Here is a 26769-nt window from a genome sequence, read left to right as displayed (position 1 = left end):
CTTTAAAAAAAGAAGAAGAGGAGGCTCTCACCAGCCAAGATGGGCAAATGAGATGAACGCATATCACAAAAAGGGCAGAATGACATGGAAGGAAACTGTTTGATAACTTTTGAGGCATGCTAGAAAACCAAGTCATTGTTTTGACAAGTAGCAGAGAATGGAAGGAATCCCAGTTTCATCCTGCCTTTCCTACCTGAACCACACCTCAGAGTTAGCTAAGTAGCTGGTGAGGACAAGTCTGTCTCCGTGGAATGTGCTACAAAGAGAACTCTCTAATTCTGTGACTCTCACTTCCAAGGAAGAATGGCCTTCAGCAGGGAACACCGACTGTCACCCATGTCGCGCTCCTCACTGCCCAACCTGATGGCGCCTCAAGAGCTCACTGCCAAGTTCAGGAAGGGCAGGAGGCAAAAGAACATGTTCGATCACATCGCGAAGATGGAGCCAGCCCCATGAAGTGTGTGGGAAACTGCAGGACAAACAGCCCGGCCCCTGCAACCATGGGAACAAAGTGTCAGGGGCAGAGAGAGAGAGAGGCACAGGGCAAATGTCCAGATGGGGAGACCTAGGGGACACATCCGGGCAATACGTGCGTGGTCTGCTTGAGTCCCCATTTAAAAACGAAATAGAGGACAAGAACATCTGTAGCACCAGCAGGGAGCTGAGAGCATGGCTGGGTAGTGGACGCTGTTCTGGGCTTATTTTTGTTTGCGGGGAGCCTTGATGAATAGGCTGGAACCGTATCTTTTAGAGATACATACTGAAAAGTTACAGATCCAGTGCTACAGCGTCTGGGGCCTGCTGCAAAATACTACCGGGGCAGGAGGGGGGTCGAACAAGGAGGAGACTCATTTGGCCGTGGATTGGTAGTTGATGAAATTGAGTGATGGGCACCTGGGGCTTCCTTCCAGCGTTCTCTCAACTTCTACATACGATCAAAAACGTCCAGACATTTAAAACCTATGCTTCCTGCTCCCCAAGTCTTTCTCAAGCTTTGGACTCTTTTCTCCTCCCAGTCACGGCCAACCTTCCTGAAATGACTGTCTGCTTTCTCCTGCCTCCTCTTCCGCACTCCCCACTCAGTCCTGCCCCACAGCCGTCTGCCCACCCCCATGGAAGCTGCAGTCCCCCTTCTTCTCGGCGAAGCCTGTAAACCTGACTTCTGTGCAGCATCTGACTCTGTGGCCCCCTCCATCCCCTTCTGGAAACTGCCTGCTTTGGGCCCTTGGACATCATCCTCTTCTGGCCTTCCCCACTACTCCATCTGCCTGGCCCCTAAGTGTTGGTACCTCTGGATTCAGTCTCGGCCTCCTGCCTGGGCAAGGTCCTACTCCCCTGTTGTCCGTTGCTGCCCATACCCAGCCTCCCTCACCAGCTTAGGATCCTTCCAGTGACTCTGAAGCCACACCTCCAGCCCCCTCAACATCTCCACTGAGAGGTCCCCTGGGAACTAGATGCTCAACAAGTACAAATAAATTCCTCTCCCACCCGCCCCCCCAAGGGCGATACGCTCTGTGTGCCTCTCTCCATGAGAACTCCACCATTCATTTTCCTGCCCAAGCCTGACACCTGGGGGCCAGCCCCAGCTCGCTCCTCTCCTTGCCCCTAGACCTTTCTCCCACCCGTGTTCCCCACCTGCCATAATCTCGGGCCGTCCCTGCTCCTTGACCAGCCTGCTGCCTTGCTTCTCAGGCTTCCGTGCATGCTGGGTTCGCTCTGCACGACCGTGTTCCTTCTCTGCCCATGCTCTTGACCAACTCCTTGTATGCTCCCGAGACATTACCTCCTGTGACCGGCGAGGCAGATCAGGTGACCCTCCTTTGTACTCTGTGTGTTTGCCGCTATAGTGTAACCGTGTTGTGATTGCTGGTTATCTGTGTGACTTTTTCCCTAACCAGATGCTCTTTCTGGGGGAAGGGGGATGGAGATCACATCTGTCTTTGCCTCCTGGAGCTCTGCTGTGGCTTCCTTGCCTCTACCTCCCTCTCTGGGTTTCCTTGTCTCTACCTCCCTCTTGGCTTGGGGCAGGGGGAGAGTGGGACCTGAGAGGTAGGACTGTTCACTCCCTGCTCCCTCCCTGCCAGGCACCACCTGAAAGCAGCTACCTCCCCTCCCAAGCCCCCTCCTGTCCAGCAGCTCTGGCCTCAGCCCCAGCTCCCCAAATCCGAGCAGCGGCTCATTTCCCTGGCCCCAGCGCGCTGGCAGCTTCGTGATGTTGCTAGCCCGCGGGTGCATTCCCACACTGACCTCCCTCCACCCCCGTGCCCTGCTTGACCTTCTCTAGTGGCCGTGTGCCAGCTTGGTGCCCTCCCCAACCTACCCCTCGCCAGACTCTGGTCCTTCCCAGTTCCACAGAACGTGACCTTATTTGGAAATAGGGTGGTGGCAGATGTAGTTAAGGCAAGGTCCTATTGGAGTGGGGGTGTGCCCCAGATCCAGTATGACCGGTGTCCTTGTAAGAGGGGAGGCACAGAGACACAGACACATGGAGAGACGTGAACACAGACACATGGAGACGCCGTGTGATGGTAGATTGGAGGAAAGCATCTGCGATCTAAGAAACACCAAGGCTGGCCAGCAATACTGGAAGCAATACGGGAAGCTAAGAGAAAGGTCTGGAACATTCTTCCGGGGAGGCTTCAGGGCTTGCACGGCCCGGCCAGCACCCTCATCTCAAGACTTCTGGCCCCCGTAACTGGGAGACCACGGATTGCCCTGTGGTTTGAAGCTACTCGGTTTGAGGCCCTTTGTCAGGGCGTCCCTGAGACACGAATACAAGCCCCTTCCTCACTCGCGCGTGAGTTTCCTTTCGGGGGGCCCAGCTGATTCCTGCTGCACGCTCTTGCTCTGTGAACTTTGCAAAGTCGAGGCCCCTTGTTATTCTGACGCCTCAGTGCCTGGCACGGGGCTGAGCCCGTACGGCAGTAAATACCTGCTGGGTAAGAACCAACGTGCCTCATTTGGTCTGTTCCTCTTTTCCTAAAATAACTTCAGAACAAAGTCAAAGCAGACATGGACGTTTCCGGTTAAAGCAGAGCCCCAGCCAGGCGAGGTGTGTTCAGCTGACAGCCCCACATCTGGCCCCCTTGGGGTCATCCATCTGGAGCCAGGCCCCAGGCTGTGCCCCTTGGTGACAGCCTCAGGGCATACCACCTCTGGTGCTGCACACCTTGTCAGGACTTTGAACCACTGGACTGGAAAAGTTGAGCAGGATTGGAATTCATTCTGTTCTCAAAGGAAATTTCCACATTACATGTCAATGAAAGAAAAGGAAGAACCATTAGATTCTTTATTTTCTCAACTGTTACAAAATTTGTGATTGAAAAAAACAGGGTTAGAGTCACCTAAGGCGCCTGGGTGGCTCAGTCGGTTAAGCAGCCTGACTCTTGATTTCTGATCAGGACATGATCTCAGGGTGGCGAGATCGAGCCCCTCGTCTGGGTCCGTGCTCAGCGGGGCGATCTGCTTGAGATTGCCTCTCTCCTCCTCCCTCTGACCCTCCCACTCTCTCTCAAATAAATTAATAAAACCTTTTGTAAAAATTTCTAAGAGGTTACCTATTGGCACAAAGTGTCTCAGTGGTGATGTGCCAGCTGTCCCCTCCATCTTGAGCTTGCACACAGTCATGTTAACCATAAAGCCTGGAATGTTCCTCGAAGCGATCGCAGGTTCTCATTTCAAAGTGCCAACTGTTCTATTTGAAAGTTTTGTACAAATTTATTACCTCCCCTACTCTATTTTCTGGGTGTTATGATCATATAAAAGATTAGTATTTTATAAAAGATGAATACTTTAACCTTTTTAAAATTAAAAGACAAACACTTTTGGCAAGTAATCTATAGACCATCTTGGCCCCCTCTGGTTTTCCACAGTGTGCCACACAAATACCATTTTCTCTGAGACAGCTTGCACACAGACTGCGGCCTTCCAAGTCAGGGCACGGCCTGAGTATCTCCCCAGCCAGATTCAGAAATCACTAGGACCAAGTCACCGTGGTCCGTCAGGACAGACGGGTTTCTGCGGGCCCCAGGAAATGAGAGGACAGAGCTACTGGAGCCAGAGGAGAGGCTGAGGTGGGGTGGGCAGGGCAGACCCAGCAGTGTGTGAGAAAGCGCGCCTCCTGGAGGTGACGGTGCTGTCCCCAAGCCGGGCCAGGAAGCAGCAGGGTCTTGGTCAGGCCTTGTCTGGCTACTGAGGGACCCGGTCTTGTTCCCACGGGACACAGGGGCACCGTGAGGGGTTTCGTCAGGAATGACAGGATCCCAGCTGCTTTTGGAGGGCAATTCAGGGCAGCTGGGAGAGTGGGTGTCCGAGGAAGGGCCCGGGGCTGGGAGAGCTAGGGCACACTTTCCATGAGAGACCAGGACGCCCGTGGGAGCAGCAGAGGAGGGGCGGTGTGGGGAGAGATGGGAGCCAGGCTGGGCTGGTTCGGGGATCACCAAGAACGGAGAGTCAGGAAGGGCAGAAGGAACTGGCGCTTGGAGACCCTGCCAAAAGAAAGAAGTAGAGAGGCCTGGGGCCATCTCACTTGCAGGAGGAAGGGGGCCCGGCAGGTATCCTGTGGCTGAAACCTTGGGGCCCCTGAGGCTGGCAGGTTTCCCTTCTGCACAGAGAATGCTTCTCAAAAGCCAAAGGGAACATTTGCATGGCTCGGTAGGTTAAGTGTCCCACTCAGCTCAGGTCATAGCTCAGGGTCCTGGGTTAGAGCCCCACCTAGCATCTGGCACAGCACTCAGCGGGGTGGGGGGGGGTCAACTTGGAATTCTCTCTCCCTCTGCCTCATCCCCCTCACCTGCCCACGCCAAGCACACTCTCAAAAAACAAAAACAAAAACAAAAACAACAACAACAAAACCAGAGAAGTGGCACCTTCTACACAACTCAGTGAACAGGAAAGGACAGCAGACTGTTCTAGAAACTGGAACAGGGTCCCAGGGGAAACGGTGAGGCCTGGCAGGGGAGGAGGAAACCTTTTCAGGGCTGGCCTGAGGGAGATGTTGGGCAGGGCGGACCGATGTGCCCAGACCCACTGTCCCTACAGACCTCCAGGCAAGTAACAGTGAGACCTCGAATTACTTTTAGCCAGGGGTGGCCTCCTTCCTGGAATTTTTCTGCAAAACCTGTTTTCTGCTTCCCTTTGCTCTTCCTGGGACGTGCTGTTCTGGGAGCTGGGTGCCTGGGCCCAGTTAGGGTGCTGTGTCTACTGTGGGTGCCTGTGGGAATATAAGCGGCCCCTTCTGGGGTCTGCCCAAGGACAACTGTGGGCCCGCAGTGAGAGTGGGATTCAGAGAACAATTGTCCTGGGCGGTAGTGAGAACTGTGTGTGAGGGCACAGCGAGGTGCCCGGGTCGCAGGTGACAGGAGCCAGGTTGGGCTTCTCCAGGCCACCCCTCCGAGCTGCGTGTCATGCACACACAGGTGTGGTTCGGGAAGGCTCAACAGAGCCTGTCCGTGGGCCCCTTTTCACTCAGGAGCACGCTGGTTTTGGGATTTCTGACCCTTGAGAAGGAGCCACGGGAATAAAGGCCATTAGTCCCAGGCACCCCCACTCTAGCGCTGGGCCTTCCAGGGGGACCCTTGGCTTTGCGGCTTGTTGGTAAGACCTACCTTGAGGGCTAAGGGCCCAGGGGGGCTCCCTGTTGGCCAGTGCAGAACAAGGCAGTGAATGCCCGCCAGCCCGCCGGCAGGTGCAAGGACACAGGCCCGGCGGTCAAAATGCCGAGCTGGGGCGGGGGGCGCGCGCCTGCGGGCCCCAGCAGCCCGCGGGCGGGCAGCGCCACTCGCGTGGGCGCGCCCCTGGGCCGGGGGTGGGGGGCGGGGGAGGGGATGGGGGAGGGCGGGGAAGGATCGGAGAAGGGATGAGCAGGAGGGGGAGGGCCGAGCCGCCCGCCGCGGCCCGGGCCCCGGCGCCCCGCCGGCGGCAGGAAAGTGAAAGGGCCGGCGGGGCCGGCGGGGCCTCCGCGCGCCGCCCCAGGAAGTCGCGAGCAGGAAGCGCCCGCGGCGGCCGGCTCGGGCCGCGGCGCAGGTGAGGCGCGGGGACAGGGACAGGGCGGGGAGAGCGACGCGGGGACGCTCTGCACCGCCTGCACCCGCCGGGCCCCGGCCTACCGGTCTCCGGGTTTGCGGCCGTGCAGCACCTGCCGCGGCGGCGCCGGCCCCTGCGTTCCGGCCGTCTCCCGCCCCGCCGGCCTTTGTGCTTGGCCTTGGCCTGAGCCGGGAGTCTCGACTCCTGCCTTGCCTCGGAAGAGACCGGAGCGGCCTGGGGAATCCCGGGCAAGGGTAATCAGGGGCGAGCCGAGCGGTCCCGCGGGCGCCCCTCCTCACCCTGCCCCGGTCGCGGTGACAGCGGGGGTCCGGGGACCCCGCGGGAGGAGCCCGGCGCATTGGCCGCCGCGCCGGGGACGTGGGCGTGTCACCGAGTCCGCCTCTCCCGGGGACCCGCCGCCGGGGAGGAGCCGGCGCTGAAAGGCGTCCGGGAGGCTCGGGGAGCTGGCGCTCTGGGCCTCTGGGCTGTTTGTCTGCTGGGCAGCTGGTTCCCGGAGCCCGTGAGCCTCCCAGCCAACACAGTGACAGCGTCCTGTGGATCGATTGGAAAGCGCCGGACAGTCCCCCACCTGTCGACCTCCGGCCTTCGAGCTCTATTTTGCCTCTTCCCCAACCTTCCGGTGCTCCCCACCCTCCAGCCACGCAGCCGCCTCTGGCGACCTGGTGACCCCGAGGGACCGTCCGGATTTGCATTTGAACGGAGGACACTGGAAAGCCCTTTTTCCAGCCCCAGGTTTGCATTTCTAAAGGTGGAATTCCAAAGCCTGCCTCTCCTTGTGTCTCCTGGGGCTGGGAGGCGGCCAGCTGCTGGTTGGGTGCCTCCCGCCTGGGATCAGAGATTGGGAGAAGTTGTTTGAGTTGGTCACTGTTAAGGGTCTCTTCCCGGCGCCTTCCTTGGTCTCCCTGTAGGTCAAGAGACTCCAGACCTTCAGTGTCTCCCCATGTAGGCTGGGACCCCCACGGGCAGGGTCTATTTGTGCATCACCTTTGACATTCAGTGGGTTGGGGGTGGGGGAGAGGAGGTGATGCAGAGAGAAGTTCTTTTTGTGTTTAAACCCCAGGAAAGAGATAGTGGGCACTGTCAGTAATGTTTCGTAGGGAATAGAGCCTTTAAAGTAGAAGCCATAGAAAGTATTTTCTCTGGAAAGGAATTTGTCTTCATTCTCCCCCTCTCCTGCCATTCTCTTCTCTCTCTCTCTCTCTTTGCAGAAAAAAGAAGTAACTTTCTGGGGGGAAGTATACCTTCCACCCGACTTTGCCTTAAAATAAGATCCACTTTGAAAACTCTCTTTGAGTAGCTCATTTAACATCTGTACAGGGCTGCTGAGGTTTACACAGCGCTCGGTTCCAGGAAGACCCTTGCAGTGTCACTCTTGTTGAAAGAGCCCACAGAGCGGTCCTGGGCAGCCAGGTCACCCACGGATGGCCCGAGGGCACGGCCCGGGAATGCTTTTTTGCCTCGGGTTATTCCTCTTCTAGTTGCGGGGTTTGGGCGCTTTCAGAAGGTGGGTATAAAACCGTGCCTGTGAGCAGGTTTGACTGATCTGCTCTGGGAGGTGGGAGGGAGCTGAATCCCCCGTCTGATGGTAGAATGACTCTGGAGAGTGTGACTTCTCTCCGGGAATAGTGACTTTCAGGAGACCCTACGAAGAGCGGCCAGGGGAAAGAGTACGTTTTCTTTTATGCAGTGGGGCTGTGTGCTCAACGCAGGGTGTCAAGTGCCTCGCCTCGTTCCCCTGTGCTCTCCCGGGACAAGGGACAGGCCGGGGACAAGGGACAGGCCGGAGGAAGAGAAGAGGGCGGATGCGGCTGAGAAAATCTGGACCTGAGTTTGCGCAGTGTCCCGCCCCTGGGCAAGCCGCGGTCCTCCTGGGAGGGTAGTGCCATGCCTCCCGGTGGACCTCACAGGGCGCCACGGCTCTCCATGCAATCCGTGCTTCTCGGGCCACGGCCCGGCTCTGGAGGAAGGAGCCTCATTCAGTTGAGCTCTTAGCATCCCACGTGTAAAATCCCTACCTTTACTTCTAGGAGAGTGAAAGCACTTGCCTTCACCCATTTCACAGGGGAAGACCGTTCAATTGTTTCTGAAAAGAAGTTGAGATTTTCTTAGCCTGCTGGTTTCCAAGGCTTTCTGGATTTTTTTTTTTTTAATTACAGGTTTGGGGGCACCCGGGTGGCTCAGTGGGTAAAAGCCTCTGCCTTCGGCTCAGGTCATGATCTCAGGGTCCTGGGATTGAGTCCCGCATCAGGCTCTCTGCTCAGCGGGGAGCCTGCTTCCCCCTCTCTCTGCCTGCCTCTCTGCCTACTTGTGATCTCTGTCTGTCAAATAAATAAATAAAATGTTTTAAAAAATAAATAAAATTTAAAAATAATAAATTACAGGTTTTCCCACAATTGAGGTTTATTGATTGACTGATTCAGAGGGGAATACCATCTAGAATATTCCTAGACAAGCCACACCTAGCGAAGCAGTGTTTGGACGGAGGAAGGAAGTGGACTCTGGCCATCCCTTTTCAGGCACTGTAAAATTTAAATCCTTTACTCTGTGGTCACAAAATTGTTTCTCAGAGTATATAGAGGCCCGGACAGGAGCCCGCTCATTTTGAGTGGAGTTTTAGTAAAATATTCTTTAAATCTGGATTTTGAGCCAAAACATCTTTGAAGCATTTGCAGAGACTGGTTTAACACGTCTCCAGAGCGCTCGCTCTGTGCCAAGTTTGAACCTAAGTCCCGGGAATGGGGCAGCCACACGCCACCCTGGCTCTCCTGGATTTCCTGGAACACCAGCTGCTTTTTCCTGAGCTGCTTCTGCCCGCGAGGCCCGCTGCTAAGGGCTTCCCATGGGTGATTTCTTTTCCTCTTCATAAGAACCCTAAAATGTAGGTGCCACCGTCCCTATGTTGTTAGGCGGGGACAGCAAGGGGACAGCATTGAAGTAATGTGCCTGGGATTAGCCAGCCCAAGGTCAGCTGTAAGGGGGTTGGGGAGGGCCAGGGCCAGGGGTCCTGGGATGAAAACGCAGCAAGGAATTTGACGTTTTTACTAAAAAGCGTGCAGGGCAATCCCTGAAGAAGGCACCGTGTGTGGAGGGGGGAAGGGCCAGAATGTGGGGGGGGGGGGGTGCCCAGGCTCTTAGGAATGTAGCTGGAACCTTCAGGCGGAGCTATTTGCTTTGCTTGTCTGTAACCCCAAAGAAGTTATTGGAAGACATTAAATAAATTTCAGCAGCTTTAAACTGAGATGAATGTTTACTCAAAAGTAGCTTTTAAAAAAAAAATTATATAACCGGTGAATTTTCAGTAAGTATTAAGACAGCCCAGGCCGTGCTCCTACATGCACTGGGTCCCGTGTTATCTAAGGCCTTGGTCCAAAAGATTCCTTGTGGCCAAGCATTCGAGGATAGACTGAGAAGTATCGTGTCCTGAGGTTGGCTTTGTGACGAGAGACCGGGCCTGATTGCTGTGCCGGCCGTCCTTGGTTCTCAGGCTTCCCCGGCCATTCCTTCCCGTCTTGCTCTGCCATCAGCCCTGGCTTCGGAATGGGGTCCTTCCCCAGGACATGAGGCATCAAGAGGCAGTTAGATAGTCGGGTACCTTCCCACAGCATGAGATGCATTTCAGTTCAGTCACAAGGCCACAGTGAAATGATCGGCTTGACGACCTGCCATCTTGCCCAGGCCTCTCTGTCTCTCTGTTAGTGTGGCTTGGACGTGGCCTGGTCCACAGGGGGTGGAGTCGAGCCTGTCCCATTGCCTGGCATGCTCTGGTAATTGAGGACACGGTATGACCACTGGGCACGGACTGGTTTCACATGAATATTAGTATTAGTTCCATACTGGTATTAGTTCTGTAGAGTGTGGTGGTTAAGAGCAAGTGGGAGGATCTCTGGGTGTCTCCCAGATGGAGAGGGAGGGACTCGGAGTCTCTCTGTTCATCATCAGACCACGTGGAGTTTGTGTCTATGGTCTTTGAACAAGCTGTCCCTGAGGGCAGGCAGATTGCCTCCCCCTAGTAGCTCTCTTGGGGGGAGTTCGGTGTGGAGCTGGAAGCCCAGCTTTGATCTGGGCGGGCCGACACCCACTCCGGACCTTACGTCTGCCAGGGACTCCCACAGTGGCCCTGCCGGGACACCTGACTTTTCCACTGCTCATTCTTGTAGAGAGCTGAGCCTCTGCCTGAAGGAAGAGGGCAAGCAAGACCCAGCAGGACACCTCGAGGCACCTTCCAGTCGGCGGGAGCTGCAGGGGCCAGAGAGAAATACTGGAGCCCGGGTTGATAACCCACGCATGAAGCCTCTTCTCTTGTGACCAGAGCCCCGTGGTCAGTGCGGTGTAAATGGCTCCCCTGCCGCCAGGCATTCGCTTCATCTTCTCATTCTCCCGGGATCAGTGGTGAGTCTGGCGCTCAGCCCCGTGGCCTGGTGCTGTGTGGAGGTGTGCGCACGGCTGGTGTCATTATATAAAATACATGTGGATGCCTGGCGTCCCTGTGTTACAGTTGAATGGCTTATCAGCACTGGAAATTGTGACCAGGAACTTTGCTTAGTTGTCCTCTGTGTTTGGTTCTGGCCATGACAGATAGTGTTAGGACTCCCTCATGGTTTTCAGTAGTTTCTATAATAATCACGGTGTCCATGGAAAAACGACCCTTGGCTATGGGCAGGATTATAAAGTGGCTGTGGGGGAGATAAGTGTATGAACCCTGAGCCCGGTGAGTGGCTTAGCTGGGGCAGAACTTACTGAGAGAAAATGAAGTCTAAACAAGTTAGATGCAGACCAGAATACCACTTCCTGTTTCGAGAACAACCTCTGACAGCCCTTCTCACGGTGGAGTCAGGAATCTCACACCCCTTAGAGGAAGAAGAGGGCAAGGGCAGAGACTAGAGCCAGCCTCTCCGTCCCGTAGCCCACCCGCCCAAAAGTTTCTCTTTCCTGTTGCTCTCTACTGGGAAGGAATAAGTTTTCCTCTGTCCCCTTGGGCTCCTTCCTTGGGGGCGTGCAAATTAAACTACAAAAGACAGATGTGATCACATATGCATGTGACTCAGAGGGCTTCTGTGCCATCTTAATAAGGGAAGAGGAGTAGGACAAGGGCATATGTGGAAAAACAAATGACTTTTCCGAAAGGTTCAATGGGTCTTATGGGAACAGATGGGAGATAAGATAGTGCTGTGGGCCTTTCTTTAGGTGAGCTGCTGGTGCTTCTCCTTTCCAGCAAGAAGAGTGTCTCCCCTGCTGCTCCCAGGGAGGGGTTTGCGACACTTGAGTTCTTCTAGGTGGTTGTGCTTGTAGGCAGGTTAGAAATTAAAGGCACTCAAATACCCTCGGCTCAAAACAGTTTCTGTGCCTTAGTGCCATATCCTATACCCCTTCATCTCTGCCACAACAGCCTGCTTGTGGCCCTCACACCCTTTTCTGCTTCTCAGGCCCCTGCTGGTTGGTGGCACCCACAGGTCCTCTGCGTCCCTCCTAGAGTGGTTCCCTTGTCATTTCATTTCACGTCTACCGGTAACCTGGCCTCGAGCTGTAGACACTTCCCTTTCCTCTAGTGGGCGCTTCCCTTCAGTTTCCTTGTCTGTTTTGTAACTTTGTTTTGATACAGTTTCCAAAATCACAGAAGAAAATTGTAAGAATATCACAAAGAACCCCATGTCCTGTATGTCACAAATTCATTCTTTTCTTTTCTTTTCTCTTCCTTTTCTTTTTTCTCTTCCTTTTCTTTTTTCAGGTTGAGGCCCCAGGGCTTCTCACACTTTAGTTTACATGTGCATCCTCCCCCTGGGAATGTGTTAAAACGAGCATGCTTACTCAGGAGTTCTGGGGTGGGGCCTGAGAGTCTGCATTTCCCAGGTGACAGGATGCCCTGAGTCTGCAGACCGCACTCTGGGGGGCAAGGATGTAGCCTGTCTCTTCCATCCCTGCCTCAGACTTGCTCGTTGACCTTTACTTTCTAGATCCCAGCTCCCTTCCCCATAAAGGGAGAAAGCTGGCTTGAACATTCCTGCAGAGGGCTGGTTATGTCTTTCTCCCAGTGGGCATTGCCCTTGCTGACACCACCTTGATTTCCTTTGGGGACCTGACTCCTTTGTGCGCAGTTGTGGGACTGAAGCGGGCTGGCTGGGTCTTGGGACCCAGAGGAGGGCCCCGGAGGACCAGCCAAGAAAGCCCTCGGCCTCAGGTGGGGTAGAAATCAGACACAAACTGAGAGGAAGTAAGAACGGAGTCTATTAAAGATACAGAGAGTGTGTGGATACAGACAGGGCATCCGGGAGACTCAGAAGGGAAGAAAGATTGTGTGTGTCATGTTCGCTTGGGGCCTGGGGTTTTTACTGACGGTGGTCTGGTGCCCGTGCCTCCTCAGTAACCCAGGAACAGAGCCAGTGTGGAGCTGTCCTCCGTAAGTCACTTGTGCCCTGGAGCCGGGGGTTTTGGTGAATCCCAGGTCTTGGAGACGTTCAAGATGACTCCCCCCGGTCGCTCCTTAGATACCATCTGCTGTGCTGGAAAACTCTGAAGAAGTCATTAACTCCTTGGTGTTTACGTGAAAGACAGACATTATCTGTTCTGTCACAGATGTGTAAGGTGGGGGCAAAGATCTAGCAAAAACCGAAGCTGGAAATGCAGTGAGAAAAGCCGTTTTTTTATGGGGTTCCTTTAGTTTCCCTGTCTCAGTAGGTGGGTAAGTCTCGGGACTTTGGGATCCATTATGGCGGCCAACCGAGGCCCCTGAGGCTCTGTGCCCTTGACCTTTCTTCTTAGCCCACATCCCCCAGGAGGCAGTCTGGGGCCCAGGTGGGATACTGGTCTCTGTCCTGGGGTGCTGAGTGTTGAGTAGAGTAAACCTTGGGTAGAGGGACTGTTGAATGTGGCCAGTCCAGCTGGGGCCAGGGCTCAGCTCCCAGACACACCTGCACACTCTGCCCCATGTGCTTCTTCCTCCACCCTCTGTGTATGTGTGTGTGACACACACACAGACACACGCGCACACACACGTATTTTTCTGAATCATTTGAGAGTCAGTTGTAGTCATCATGCCCTTTTATTTCTCAATATGCTAGTGTGTGTTTCCTAGCAATAAGACATTCTCCTATAACTGCGCGTGAAGGTTAGAATCAGGAAATTTAACACGAGGTAATGCCGTGATCTAATCCACGGTCCATAGCAGAAGTTACAGCAGCAAATGTCCCAGGATGTCTTGTCCCGAGTCCCCTGGTCCAGGACCCTGTCCACAATCACATGTTGTGTTCCATTGTCCTGTGGGACTCAGTCTCCTTCAGTCTGAAGCTGTTTCTTGGCCTTCCCTTGTCCTTCATGACCTTGACACTTTTGAAGAGTACCGGCCATTTCTGTCGTAGACTGTCCCTTGTTTGGGTGTCTAGCTAGTATTTCCTCAGGACTGGATTCAGTAACGCTCTTCTGTTAGGAACAGCACAGAGGGGAGAGGACTTCTCACTGCTGGTGAGGGGCTACAGATGCGGGCGCAGGAGGGGCTGGTCGGGAAGTAACGTATCAGGAAGACCGGGAGAGAAATAGGTACATGTGGTTCTTCACGTGTCCTTGATGCACGTGTGTGGTGTGTGTGTGCACACGCGCATGTGTGGTATGTGTTCATGTGATGTGTGTTGTGTTTGATGTATGTGGTATGTGTGTTGTGTTTGTGCATGTCTGATGTGTGTGGTGTGTGTGTATATGGTGTGCATGTGTGTTGTGTTGATGTATGTGATATGTATGGTGTATATGTGGTGTGTTGTGTTTGTGTGTGCATGTGTTTGCTGTGTGTATGTAAGTGTTGTGTGCACGTCTGTGCTGTGTTTGCTCTGTGTATGTGTGTGTGTGTGTGTGTGTGCTGAGTGTGGGCTGTGTGTTGCGTTCGAGTCACATGCCACACCCAGCCGGCTCAGAGGCCGTGGGTGCAGCAGCGTTCGGGGTGGGGAGCACTGGGTGCTGGGTCTCGGGCTCCGCGGGTCTCGGGCTCTGCGTGCGGTCTCCTGTGGAGGAACCCAGGCACCTCTGGAGTCCGGACCGATGTCAGGACTGGGGCCGCAGGCACAGTAGGAGGAGCCAGGACTATTTCGTACCAGAAAATGACGAGCCGAGTCTGGAGTGACTTGAGATTTAAAATAAATGATGCTAGTGGTGGATTAGTCCGATGAATAAAACAAGATCCCCGGAGCAGCAGGGCTGTAAGTGCGTGCACGAGGGCGAGAAAGGAAGCCCCGCCCCCAGGGGATGCCTGCAGCCTCCCCACCCCCCCAGGCCCGAGCCCTTTCTGAGGTCATCAGGATCACACACTGCGAGGGGAGACCAGAGGGATAGGATCCCCATGTCAGCTCCACGTATGTCCCCACAGACTCCGCGTTAGTTACACAGAGGGGAGAAGCGCTGCTTCCTGGGCGGCAGACTGGGCACAGGGCTGCTGGGGCAGAGGGCCGCATGAGCAGGTGGTCCGTGCCAGCATCTCCCGACATCTCGTCGGAGCCTTAGGATGCTCTGGGAAGGTCTCCCATCGTAGCTCTGTGTGGTGTCCTTGTTCCCAAATTAAGGACGCCTTTGGACTAATTCCCACTCCAGATCCTACCGCCCAGTAACGGTCCTCTAAAGCGTTTGTCTCTCCCGTTGGCGTACGACTCCGACGAGTAACGCTCCAGCGAGGAAACAGACGCTGTCCCTTCATCTCGGGCCGAAGCAGGCTGCCGTCCGGGAGCACACGCGAGGCTGGAGACCATGTCTGTGAGGCTCTGCAGGTGCACACCGGGCCTGTGCTGTCACTGCTGAGATGCACTTTTGTTTAGCTAGAAGCTTCGCATCAACCCCAGCACCGTTCTTGTGCTGATCGATGTGAACAAGGCCACCGCTAGACAGAACCGCAGAGTACGTGGCAGGCCGAAGAGTCAAAGGGTTCTGTAGCTCCCTTGTAACTGTACATGTTTCCGGTTCCCAAGCCTAAATGTGACATTGAACAAAAACACCAGTATCAGATTGCATTCGTGTCCCGAGGCCGCCGTAACAGCTCCACACATGACAGAGGCTGCAAGTCACAGACCCAGGTGTCGGTGGGGCTGCGCAGCTCCCAAGGCTCCAGGGAAGGATCCCTCCTGCCTCCTCCAGCTTCTGGGGGTGCCTGGTAGTCCTCGGCCTTCCTTATCTTGGCTCTGCCTCTGCGATCACGCTGCCGTCTTCCTGTCTGTCCTTGTATCTTCCATAAGGCCTTTATAAGGATGTCAGTCATTGGATTTAAGATCTCGTGTGGTCTCAGGTCATACGTGGGTTCAGTATGGCCTCAGCTTCACTAATTACATCCCCAGGACTCGATTTCCAAATAAGGTCAAGTTCTGAGGTTTTCGGTTGGACTTGAATTTGGGGGGGCACAGGATTCAACCCAGTGCAAAGTGGACAGTCACATTCATCCACAGTACTGCTTCGTAAAGCATAAAGGAAGACAGAAAATGAGGATAGAGTTAATCACAGGCTAGGAAAAGCAATCAGGAAGGTTGTGTAGGACTTTGGTCCTGTAACCCCAGGTAATCCCGTGGAAATAAAATGTCTTTAAGACTTTCTGCAAGGGAACCGTCAGCCCAGGATGCTGACTCTTCCCCTCCACAAATCCTGTGTAACCACGATGAGGAAAGGAAGGGAGGAAGGACAGATTTAGGAGTAGGGGCACTAGAGTCGGCCCTGATACCGGCTAAACAGAAGGTAGGGTTTTCTGGTTCAGAATCTCCAGGAAGAAGGCAGCAGCCAAGAGAATGACCGTGTAGGCGCAGGGAAGGAGGACGGCAGCCCAGAGGTGGTGGGTGGAGGCCCAGGTTGGCCACTAAGTCTGGATAACCTAGACAGACTGTCATCTAGGGCTGCAGGTGTATCGGGGCCCCTGGGGCTCTTCAGATGTGATCTGGACACACACAAGAGCTCTTTATTTCTAGGCTTATTTATCCTATTTAATAAATATATTTAATAAGGATCAATTACTTGTACATAGAATATTCTGTTTATGTCTGGGAAGAGATTGGAGAGCGTGAACCCAGAGCCCATTGAAATCAAGTCACTCTATCAAAATCCTTAGCTGGGTGACGATGACATTCACATTCTCCTGGTTCATAACATACCTGTGACTCGGGGTCATGCAGCATCCTCGAGGGCTCGATTCTTCTCTGGGACCCTGATCTGGGAGGTGCTGGGGCTGACTCGGTCCCAGAACTTCGTCCGTGCTCCCTGGGCAGACTGCAGAAGGGGGCCCTGTGCCCAGGTGGGACCAGTTCAGGGTCCCTGCCGGGCTGGAGCCCTGCCTTCTGCCCTTCCGCCGCCCGTACCTCTGCCATAGGTGACTGTCCACTCGGGTGGGTGCTCTCTCTGGAAGTCACTGGCCTTTTCAGGCCGGAAACAGGCAGGTTCTTCAGGGGTGGGGGCTGGCCTTGCCTTCTGGCGGGGCCCCTGCTCTGCTCTCTTGCCAAGTTCTCTTCCCGCTGACCTGTTTTCTTCCCCGACAAGTGCTTTTCCAGAGAGGGGTTCCAGCTTGGACGTTGGAATGAACTTTTCTCTTCTTGCCCAGGGTCTTCTTTTCTCTAGTCTCTGATTCATCTCAGTCTTGCTCTTGGGCTGCTTTTCGCATAAACCAAGAAGAGCACACGGCCGCAGGCCAGGCTTTCTACCGTCATCCGCCTTGTTCATAGCGCGTCTGTGGTCACCGACTTTCTCATGGAGGCCAGTGAGATATTTATATTCCTGCCTTGCATGTGTCCTTCTTAAAAAGTTGCACAGAAGCTCAAAGTAAAAAAGTAGATATGCTCTTAAATGCCCAGGATACAGGCTTACAGGAAATTTGTACTTCATTCTCCTACTAACCCTGTTAATGGTTTCTTCATGTCTACTCTGTGAACTGTGTTCACCTTCTGCGTCCCAAATTTCTCTTTGATTGTAGTTACGTTTTTATGAGTATTTAAACAGTTTTAATTTAGACAAAACAAAAGTCGTGAAATTTTTAAATGTTATATTATGGTGATGTTGCAAATAGGACTAATAATTGATATAGGATTGAGGGACTAATACACATATAAGACGATTTAAAATACAGTTACAATGTATTGTTTGTTTATGTGTGTATGAATGTATGTATTTTCATCTTATTTATTTATTTTGATTTTAATATTTATTTATTTTGTATGCATTTATTTTATTTGATCCTTCATCCCCATCACCTAGTTCACCCATCCCCTGCCTACTTTCCGTCTGGTGACCATCAGTGTGTTTTCCAGAGTTGTGAGTCTGTTTCTTGGTTTGTCTCTCTCTTTCTTTTTTCCCCCCTTTGCTCATTTGTTTTCTTTCTTAAATTCCACGTACGCATGAGATCATATGGTATTTGTCTTTCTTTGACTTTCTTCACTTAACTCTCTAAATCCATTCATGTCATTGCAAATGGTAAGATTTCATTATTTTTTAGGGCTGAGTAATATTCCATATATATACACACATCCTACTTCTTTATCCATTCATCTGTCTGTGGGCACTTGGGCTGCTTCCATATCTTGGCTTCTGTAGATACTGCTGCTGTAAATGTAGAGACACATGTATCCCTATGAGTTTGTGTTTTTGTATTTTTTGGGTAAATACCCAGTAGTGCCAATACTGGATGGTACGGTAGTTTCATTTGTAACTTTCTGAGGACCCTCCATACTGTTTTCCACAGTGGCTGCACCAGCTTGCCTTCCCACCAACAGTGCAGGAGGCTCCCCTTTCTCCACATCCTTGCCAACACCTGTCGTTTCCTGACTTGTTCATTTGAGCCATTCTGACTGGTGTTAGGTGGGATCTCACTGTGGTTTTGATTTGCATTTCCCTGATGCTGAGTAATGTTGAGCATCTTTTCATGTGTCTGTTGGTCATCTGGATGTCTTCTTTGGAGAAATGTCTGTTCATGTCCTCTGCCCATTTTTAAATTGGATTGTTAGTTGTTCGGTGTTGAGTTGTATAAGTTCTTCATATATTTTGGATACTGACCCTTTATCAGGTATGTCATTTGCAAATATCTTCTCCCATTCAGTAGGTTGTCTTTTAGTTTTATTAGTTCCTTGGCTGTGCAGAGGTTTTTTACCTTGATGAAGTCCCAACAGTTTATTTTTGCTTTTATTTCCCTTGACTCAAGAGGCATAGCTAGAAGGATGTTGCTAGGGCTGATGTCAGAGGAGGTACTGTACGTGCTCTCTTCAAGGATTTTTACCTCTTCAGACCAATATCTCTCATGAATATAGATGCGAAAGTCCTCAACAAAATATGAGCAAACCAAATCCAACAATATATAAGAAAAACCATGTGTCACGATCTAGTGGCCTTTATTCCTGGGATGCAGGAGTGGCTCGGTATTCAAAACAATCAACGTGCTATTTCACATCAATAAGAGAAAGTATAAAAATCATCTGATCATTTCAGTAGATGCAGAAGAAGCATTTGACAAGTCCGACATCCATTGGTAAACCTTCATCAAAGCAGGTCTAGAGGAACACGCCGTAACATAATAAAGACCTTACATGAAAAACCTACAGCGAACATCACACTCAGTGGGGATAAACAGAGCTTTTCCCCTAAGGTCAGGAACCTAGCAGGGATGTCCACTCTCCCCACTGTTACTCTACATAGACTGAAGTCCTGGCATCAGCAATCACATAATAAAAAGAAGTAAGAGGCATCCAGATTGGTAAAGAACTCAAACTCTCACTGTTTGCAGATAACATGATACTATGTATAGAAAACCTGAAAAGAGTCCACCAAAAAACTGCTAGAACTGGTAAGTGAATTCAGTAAAGTCACAGGATACAAAATTAATAGGCAGCAATGTGTTGCATTTCTATACACTAATAAGCAGCAGTAAGTGAAATGAAGGAAACAATCCCATGTACAATTGCACCAAAAACAATAAAATATCTAGGAATAAACTTAACCAAAGATGTGAAAGGTCTGTACTCGGAAAACTATAAAACCCTGATGAAAGAACTTGAAGACGACACAGACGTGGAAAGGCACCCCGTGCTCATGGAGTGGAAGAGCAAATATCGGTACAGCGTCCGTACTAACCAAAGCAATCTACGGATTCAGTGCCGTCCCTGTTAAAGTACCAACAGCGTTTGTCACAGAACTAGAACAAACGATCCTGAAACGTGTGTGGATCCACAGAACCCCCAAAGAGTCAAAGCAATCATGAAATGAAAAAACTGGAGGAATCACGATCCAGATGGCAAGATCCACTACGGAGCGGTTGCGATCGGAGCAGCACAGGACCTGCGCAGAACCAGACACAGGTCAGTGGAATGGGACAGAGAATTCAGAAATGGACCCTCAACTCTGTGGCCGACTCATGTTCAGCAAAGGAGGCAAGAATCAGCAACAGGAAAAAGACTAAGCGGTGCTGGGAACACCGCACAGCCACACGCGAAGAATGGGACTCTTACGCCACACACAAAAACAAACTCTAAGTGGATGAAAGACCTCAGTGTGAGACCTGACCCCATAAAAATCCCGGAGGAGGGGCGCCTGGGTGGCTCAGTGGGTTAAAGCTTTACTCTGCTTTCGGCTCAGGTCATGATCCCGGGGTCCTAGGACCGAGCCCCGCATTAGGCTCTCTGCTACACAGGGAGCCTGCTTCCCCCCCCCCCAACCCCGCCTGCCTGTCTGCCTACTTGTGATCTCTGTCAAATAAATAAATAAAATCTTAAAAAAAAAAAAAAATCCCGAAGGAGAGCACAGGCAGGACTTTCTCATCATTCTCAGACATCGGCCCTGACAGCATTTTCTAGGTTCGTCTCCAGAGACAAGGGAGATACAATGTCATCTTAATGCATCTTGTATTAACTTACGTCATCCCTGCCTCTGTTCTGTGTTGCAGGTACAGAGCCTTCATTTTTATTTTGACATTTTTGCTGTATGCAAGCTTCCACTTATCCCGAAAGCCTATCAGCATAGTTAAGGTAAGAAAGAATAAAAAGCACCATTTTGTTTCCTGCCTGTAGTTTCTGCCGGGAGCCGGGAGCTACTTTAGGAGCCAGTTTGGGAATGGGGGAGGGGCCGGGGAAGGGGGGCGGGGGCGGGGCCATGGAGAAAACAGGTGGTTTTAGAATCAAGTTATCCTGCTTTGATTGTTAGTTTCTCTTTTCTGAAACAAAAATCTTGGACATGCTTTTAGGGTTTATCGTTTTAGAGGTGATATGCTTTCCGTTGTAGTAACTGACAGTTGCAGAATTCTAAAGCTTAATCAAATATTTACTCTGTGACCTTCCATCCAAATACATCCGGTCTTAAACTGCTCCCCGAAGTGCCTCTGCCATCGCTGTCCTCTGATTCTAAGTCTGACCATGGTGGTGGCTCTCTTGTTATTCTCAGAACCCCGAGCTTCTGTTTGAGTGACGGGAGAGCAGAAAGTTGCTCAGCAGACATTTAACTACACTTTGAGAAAAGAAGATTAAAGTAGACAATCCTACGTAACAGCCAGTTACGACTGGGAAGAAACAGGTCATTTTCTTACCCTCTTAGAAAAGACATCATTTTGCCTGTAAACTCTCAACAGGCTACAGGCTGTTGACTCTTGATTGTAGAAGGAACAAGGAAATTGTCCAGTGCCAAAGACTGCCCCCTCCCTTGCCTAGTCGTGGGCAGGGACACGGATCCAGCGCTGTAATTCTGACCTTGGCTGCCACGTTTCCTACATTCCCACCTCGTGGTTGAGCACCAGCCTCTCGATCTTAAGGCCGGTGGGAGTGGCAGTGCCAAGCAAGTCTGTTGCTTCTGTGGACAGTTTAGTGTTCCCCCTTCTCCAGTAACGCCCAGGGGACGTTAAAACAGCATCCTTCTATGCAAAGGGTTCTGCACTACCTCCTTGACTAGTAAGCAGGAACCTTCTGCGCCCTTCGCATCCCTTAGCAGAATTCTCAAGTTTTTGATATACCAAGTTTTAATGGCTGTAGAAATGTTTGCAGACTTTTAAAAATGTGGTTTTCAAAGGAGAGACAAGGGAGAGTGGGCTTTAATGCATCCAACCAGGCACTCTAAAATCGTTCCAAGGACTAGCCACCACATTTATTTATTTATGTTTGAAGATTTTATTTCTTCATTAGAGCACACAAGCAGGGGGAGAGACAGAGGCAGAGGGAGAAGCAGGCTCGCCTCTGAGCTGGAAGCCCAATGTGGGGCTCGATCACAGGACCTGGAGATCATGACCTGAGCCGAAAGCAGATGCTCAATCATCTGCGCCCCCCCAGCCGCCCCAGCTGCTACATTTAAACATCACCACTCACTCTCTGTCTTCCTTGTTAGGGAAACACACGCACAGCTCAAGAAAAGGCAAGTGATAGAAGTGGAGGAGATTGTTGGAGAGGTCCCAGTGAGCGCCGTGGGGCTGAAGGAGCGGGCGTGCTTGGGGAGCCTGCCGGGGTTTCAGGATCGAGCTCGCGTGGAGTAGCCGATGGAGGGTGGGCTCACCATGAAGCCCCAGCCCAGGGGTCAGAGGCTCTGCTGGGACACAGGCGGCGTGGGGAAGGCGGGCTGCCCGATGGAGGATCTTGGTGGCAGGACAGGACACTGGGACTCCACATGATATCGCGAGGGGCCTCACATAGCCAGGAAGGGATGTAGCATTGCTGTAGGGCACACTCTCAGCTTCCCTGTTAGGAGTTTGGGGCTTACTGACGATTGGTGTCACGATGAGGCAGGGTCCTATTGGCCCTTCTGGAAGCATCTGTCGGTCACAGGGCTTGTTGTAGCCCGCGGTGTGACAGGGTGACCTGTTCACCATTTGACACAGAGTCTTCACAGTGGCCTGGGGACTTGGGGGCCCAGTCCCCTCATGCAGGGCAGTGCCAGGTCTGGTGAGTTGGGCAGGGTCCTGAGGCATTGATCTGAAGGGCATTGAAGATCTCAGACACGCCCACGGGCCCACAGCCGGATTTTCTCCCACACACAGATTTTCCGACTTAGCGCCTTAGTTGTGCCTGGACACGGATGGGCCTCACACGCAGTCTCCTAAGATCGATCCAGACGTCCCCCTACAAACATCATCCTCAACTTTACACCTCACAAAGCTTCGACACACTTTCGCATGTCTTACTTACAAAACTACAGCTAGGGATGATTCTGGTGACCCAAGGAATAGCTCGAATATCTGTAGTCTGTATTCGCTAGCACATGATAAGCAAAACAAAATGAAAATGTATTTGCTTACCTGGAATTGATCACCAGTGGTTGTGAATTATAAAATGGTTCACATCCCTCAATGACATTCGAAGAGTGGCATGACATGTGACATTGCGGTGTAGCAAAAAGAAAACAAAGGTGGCAGTGATGGACGCGGGCCGGGAGGTGGTGGGTGCAGGCACAGCCCTCCTCCCTTCCACCTGCCGTCCCAGCCCAGCCTCCCGTGCCCCCGCGGGAATGGCGACCCCGACAGGTCTGAGTGTCAGCGCCCGGTCCTCTCTGGGTGCACAGAGCCCAGAAGGCGGAAGCTGTGAAATGCTCGGTGACAGATGGAAGACAGCTGGCGGCACAGCCCGGCTTTGGGTGGGAAGGGTTGCTCTCTAGAAAGGCCAGTGTCCCGCGATGAAGGCGGCTGCGGCGGAATGTCTTGGCAGGCCTTTTTTCACCGAACAAAATCAGCCTAAGGATTTATGTGGCAAAATGTCCAAGGAAAGTGTGGAAAAGATAGCATTTTTAAGCCACTACAATCAAATTTTCATGGTATGGCATGAGAACAGACCGAGAGGTCAGTGGAAGGGCGTAGAAAATAAGGCGTGGTAGACAGAGAGGAGGGAAAATTGTAGCTTTAGCGAACAGCGTGAGCGCGACTGGTTGTTCGTCTAGAAGGACGGAGTTGAATCCCTATCTTAATAGATGGATGGATGAAAGATTTAAGTGTAATAAGTAAAAATCCACGAACAAAATTATGTCCGTTGGAGGGGTGTGAAGTTGGCAAAGCGGAAGGAGGACGCCAGAGGGGGAGGAGAGTAAGTTCACAGACAAGGAGCCGGAATCCCGCCAGACTGGATGAGCTGTGTGTGAGCTTGCCAGTGCCCGTGAAGGCCGGCGAAAGTAGCACTAGGTTGCCTCACACCCACCGTCTGGACACCCGACACAGCGTGCAGCCCCGGGCACGGGCGGCAGGGGCGGGAAGACAGCCGTGCGCCGCTGCTGGACGTGCAGGGCTGCAGCTCTCGGGGGAGTGTGCCACTCTCCGGGCCGTGAGTTTGAGCCCCATGTTGGGCATAGAGATTCCTAAAAAAAAAATAATAATAATAATAAGCTTTAAAAAATAAATCAGTATATCAACAAGTAAATAGATAAGCGAACCACAAACAAAAAAAGAATGAGAGCCACGCCGCTTGATACAGGAAGATTTCCGAGAAGGATTTTGAGTAGGAAGCGTTAAGGTGTCCCTAAGTCTGTATTAAAGGCTTCCGGCTTTGAAAGATCAGCCGTGAGCAGAAAGCTCTCCTCTCCCTCTGCGTGCACCTGCCGGTGCGGGTGTGTTTGCGCCGCGGTCCCATGGCCCCTGTGTTCCCTCGGGGCACCTGACCGCACGTGGGTCCTGCTGTGGGTAAGTCATGGCCGTCTGGTCCTCCTGCCGCCGGCCCTGTGCCCAGTGGCCCCGCAGCAGCAGAGATCTACTGCTCACGGTTCTGGGGCTGGAGACCCCCGGTGCCCGCGGGCTGGGGGTCTGGTCTGGTAGTCACTCTGTGACGTCGCTCAAGTTCCAAGCCTACACAGCAGCCTTCTTCCAGGTAGCTCTGCTAAGGACATGGCCTGCGGCTGCATGGACGTGTGCGCCTTGGAAGGGCCGTGCTGTCCACTGGTCCTGCGTGGTTCCCTTTCGCTGCCCACTGGTGGGGTGGGGGGCAGGGCCAGGGCTGGGCGGGATCTGCAGGGGGGACCAGTGCCCACACCTGCTTCCCCACCCGCACCTCCCCGGCCTCTCGCCTACACCCACGCTGCTTGCTCCGGGGCTGCTCGCTGTGGCCTCCCATCCTGCGGCCACCGTCCTCTCCCGCCCCACCTTCCTGTCCCCACGGCCTGTGCTCTGTATTTTGTTGTTGCTGTTCACCGTGGGTCACACGGTGACAAGACGACCTCAAGGATCGTGTACCTGGTGCACTCCACACCACGTAGGCTCCCGATTGCTCAGCTTTGAGTGACCACCTGCTGTCACACGCGGCTCAGTTCCTGCTGTCGGAGGAAGCACTCTAAACGTTGGCAAAGACGGCGGCTTTTGTGAAAGGGAGGGACGGGCCCCTGAACGCTGTCACGCCAACTGCGAGCCCGTTTAGCTGCTGAGCGTTTTCCTGATCGCTTCATCTTGGTCAAATTTCCTTAATTTTCCCCCGAACACCAGGTTGGGGAGTAAAACTCACTGGAAGACGAAAGTACGACAGTGTTACTGACATCCAGCGGGTGGTGACGCGAATGTCCCCAGGACCCTTGATGCCCAAGCAGTGGGAAGGCTTTTCTTGCTGGGCACAGTGTTTCAGCCACCCAGAGGGGTGGAGGTGGTGCTTCCAGTGTCGGGGGCGGGCTGGGGAGGGGCTGGCTGTGAGTGGGGGACCCCTGCCCGTGGCTGCCCGTCCCCACGCTCTCCGAGAGGCCAGGGGAGCGGCCCCCACAGGGATTGCGGAGGCGGGAAGGCAGCACCCTGGCCCCGGTGTCGCAGCTCAGAGCCCACTTACCGCAGGACAAACCAAACCAGAATCGCTTTTCTGCTTGTTTCTGGAACAAGAAGGGATCCTTCCCGATCTTTGCCATTTCTCACAACGGCTGCTTCCTGGGACTCTGACCTGATGGGAGAGGATGTGAAAACCGTGTTCGGAGCAGGGGTCCACAGCCGCCTCCTCCCCTGCTCCCACGTCAGGCCCTGCACGTGGGGACCCCCCTCTCAGCAGGCAGGTCCCCCGACAGCCTGCCTGCAGCTTTCTTTGTGGGCAGTGAACGGGGAGGACAGTGAGGCACAGGGTCTGGCCTGGGGAAAGGCTGACTTCTGCAGGAGAGGAAGAGGAGCTAAATATAGAATCAGGGGAATAGGGAAATGGGAGACTGCCCGGGGCATGTGGGAGGGAGGGGCTCGGCCTCCCCAGCCTCCCTCCCAGTTCCCTGCAACATCCAGCTGGGCGAGCCTGGAGCATGGGCAGGGGCAGTGGGGCTCTAAGTAATCCAAGAAGGGTGAGAGGAAAGCTATTTAGCAAAGACTGAACCGAGTCTGTAAAGCAAGCCTTGATGATTTTTAGGGCAGTGTTTGAATTCTAGCAGAACGCCCAGTGAGGATGCCAAAGCCACAGGACCACAGAGTGGCCAAGTCCCATGGGCCGTGCCAGCTCTCAGTGGCGTGCGTCCATGCAAAACCAGGAGGCGTCCAGGCCAGGCTGACCACAGCCCTGGCAAGGGCAGCTGCTTGGAGGTGATCAGCCTCTTAGGCGACTCCCTCCCGAAGAAACGGTGTGGGCAAGGGAAGGTGGTGGGCAGGACTCCGGTTGCCCCCCACACCCCCTCCCCGAGCCTGGTGCATTGGGGTGGGGCTCCTTGCCCACTGCCATGTGTCCTGACCTGGAGGAATTCTCCTGGGACCAGCTTTCCTGGTGCCCCCCAAGCCCCCTGCCTCTCCCAGGTGGCAGCTCAATAAGGAACGCCCTTTTAGGGCCCCTGCTCCTGCTAAGGGCCCCTCCCTGACCTCGAGGATGCCTCCTTTCTGCTCTCCCATCTGGAGGACTGCTTCCTCTGAGCCACTTGGAGTAAAGAAACCCAGAAAACGCTCAGCAGGTGGCAGGGAGCCCCATGGGAGGGGAGACGTGGGACAACCCGCAGCCCTGCAGGCACATGGAGGTTCCCCCAGAACAAGATGGGCCCCAGCCATCATGTGGCACTTTTCTGGAAGCGGGGTTCCTCTTCCTCAGCAGCCCCCGGTGTCCCCTGTGCCCTGCGCACATCTCCTGTGACTGCCCCTCCAGCCCTTCCTGGCACCCCCATGCCCCACCGCAATGGCCACCTTTCCTCACGGGGCACCCCGTCCCGAGCACAGTGCTGACACGTGGTGTTTGGCATCTCCAGTCCCGGGAAGCGTTCTGTGGGTGACGGGGTCAACCCTGTCGGCGGGCGGGCACACAGGCAGGGCGGGAGTGGCCTGCTTGGGCCCCACACCCGCCCCAAGAGCCCCTGTGCCTCCCGCTCCCCTTCCCCCTGCCCCTGGCCTGCCTGCTGGCTCTGGGGACAGCTCGGTGGGTTGGTGGCCTTGTGCCCTGGCTCTTTGGTTCTCTGGGTGAGGTATCTGATTTGCACATAGCAACGTCCTCGGACCTTCAGTATCTAGCCTGGCGAATGTTTACATGCCCCCCTGGGCAGTCATCCCTTGGGCTCAGGTCTGGCCCCCTTCTAGCTCCAGGTCCAGGCTCCGTGTGCCCTGTCCTCTGTTGTTAAGTCCTCTGCCGTTGGCACCGTGTCAGGTTTCCTTGGTTGTGAGATCTGTCCTCATTGTCGCATGTAGACATCGAGCACGAGGAGTCCCTGCTTCCGCTATGGGCAGGTGGTGCCGGGATGGCAGCTTCTGCCACATGGCTGCTCGGGGCACTCGTCTTGGGGGCCCCACGTAGGCCTGTGTGGGCTGTGTGGGCTCTCAGGGCTGGCCACGGCCGAGGGCCCCACGAGTCTCAGTCCCCGCGGGCACTCGGTGGGTCCTGCAGACAGATCGCGCCCATGGGGCCTCACTCCCCAGGC

General features: G+C 53.6%; 1 protein-coding gene and 1 long non-coding RNA gene across 6 annotated transcripts in view; one reads left to right on the top strand and one right to left on the bottom strand.

Annotated features, from left to right (window-relative positions):
• SLC37A1 (solute carrier family 37 member 1) overlaps positions 1-26769 on the top strand; it is a 76401-nt gene that overhangs the window by 11053 nt on the left and 38579 nt on the right. For 2 of the 5 annotated variants that reach the window (XM_047719470.1, XM_047719438.1), the window contains exons 1-3: positions 6031-6777; positions 10203-10434; positions 19916-19997. In XM_047719470.1, coding sequence (XP_047575426.1) covers positions 10379-10434; positions 19916-19997 — 138 coding nt within the window. In that variant the 5' untranslated portion in view covers positions 6031-6777; positions 10203-10378. The other 3 variants (XM_047719452.1, XM_047719461.1, XM_047719443.1) reach the window with 3 other exon arrangements.
• LOC125093810 (uncharacterized) lies at positions 21174-25039 on the bottom strand. Its single transcript, XR_007125343.1, has 3 exons — positions 24735-25039; positions 24158-24421; positions 21174-23289 (listed from the first exon to the last, which is right to left on the bottom strand). It is a non-coding gene; the product is annotated as an uncharacterized LOC125093810 (long non-coding RNA).

This window comes from Lutra lutra, chromosome 1 (genome assembly GCF_902655055.1).
Source record: "Lutra lutra chromosome 1, mLutLut1.2, whole genome shotgun sequence".
In the NCBI taxonomy this organism is placed as follows: domain Eukaryota; kingdom Metazoa; phylum Chordata; class Mammalia; order Carnivora; family Mustelidae; genus Lutra; species Lutra lutra.
The sequence above is the reverse complement of the archived record's forward strand: the minus strand, read 5'-3'. Positions and strand labels throughout refer to the sequence as shown.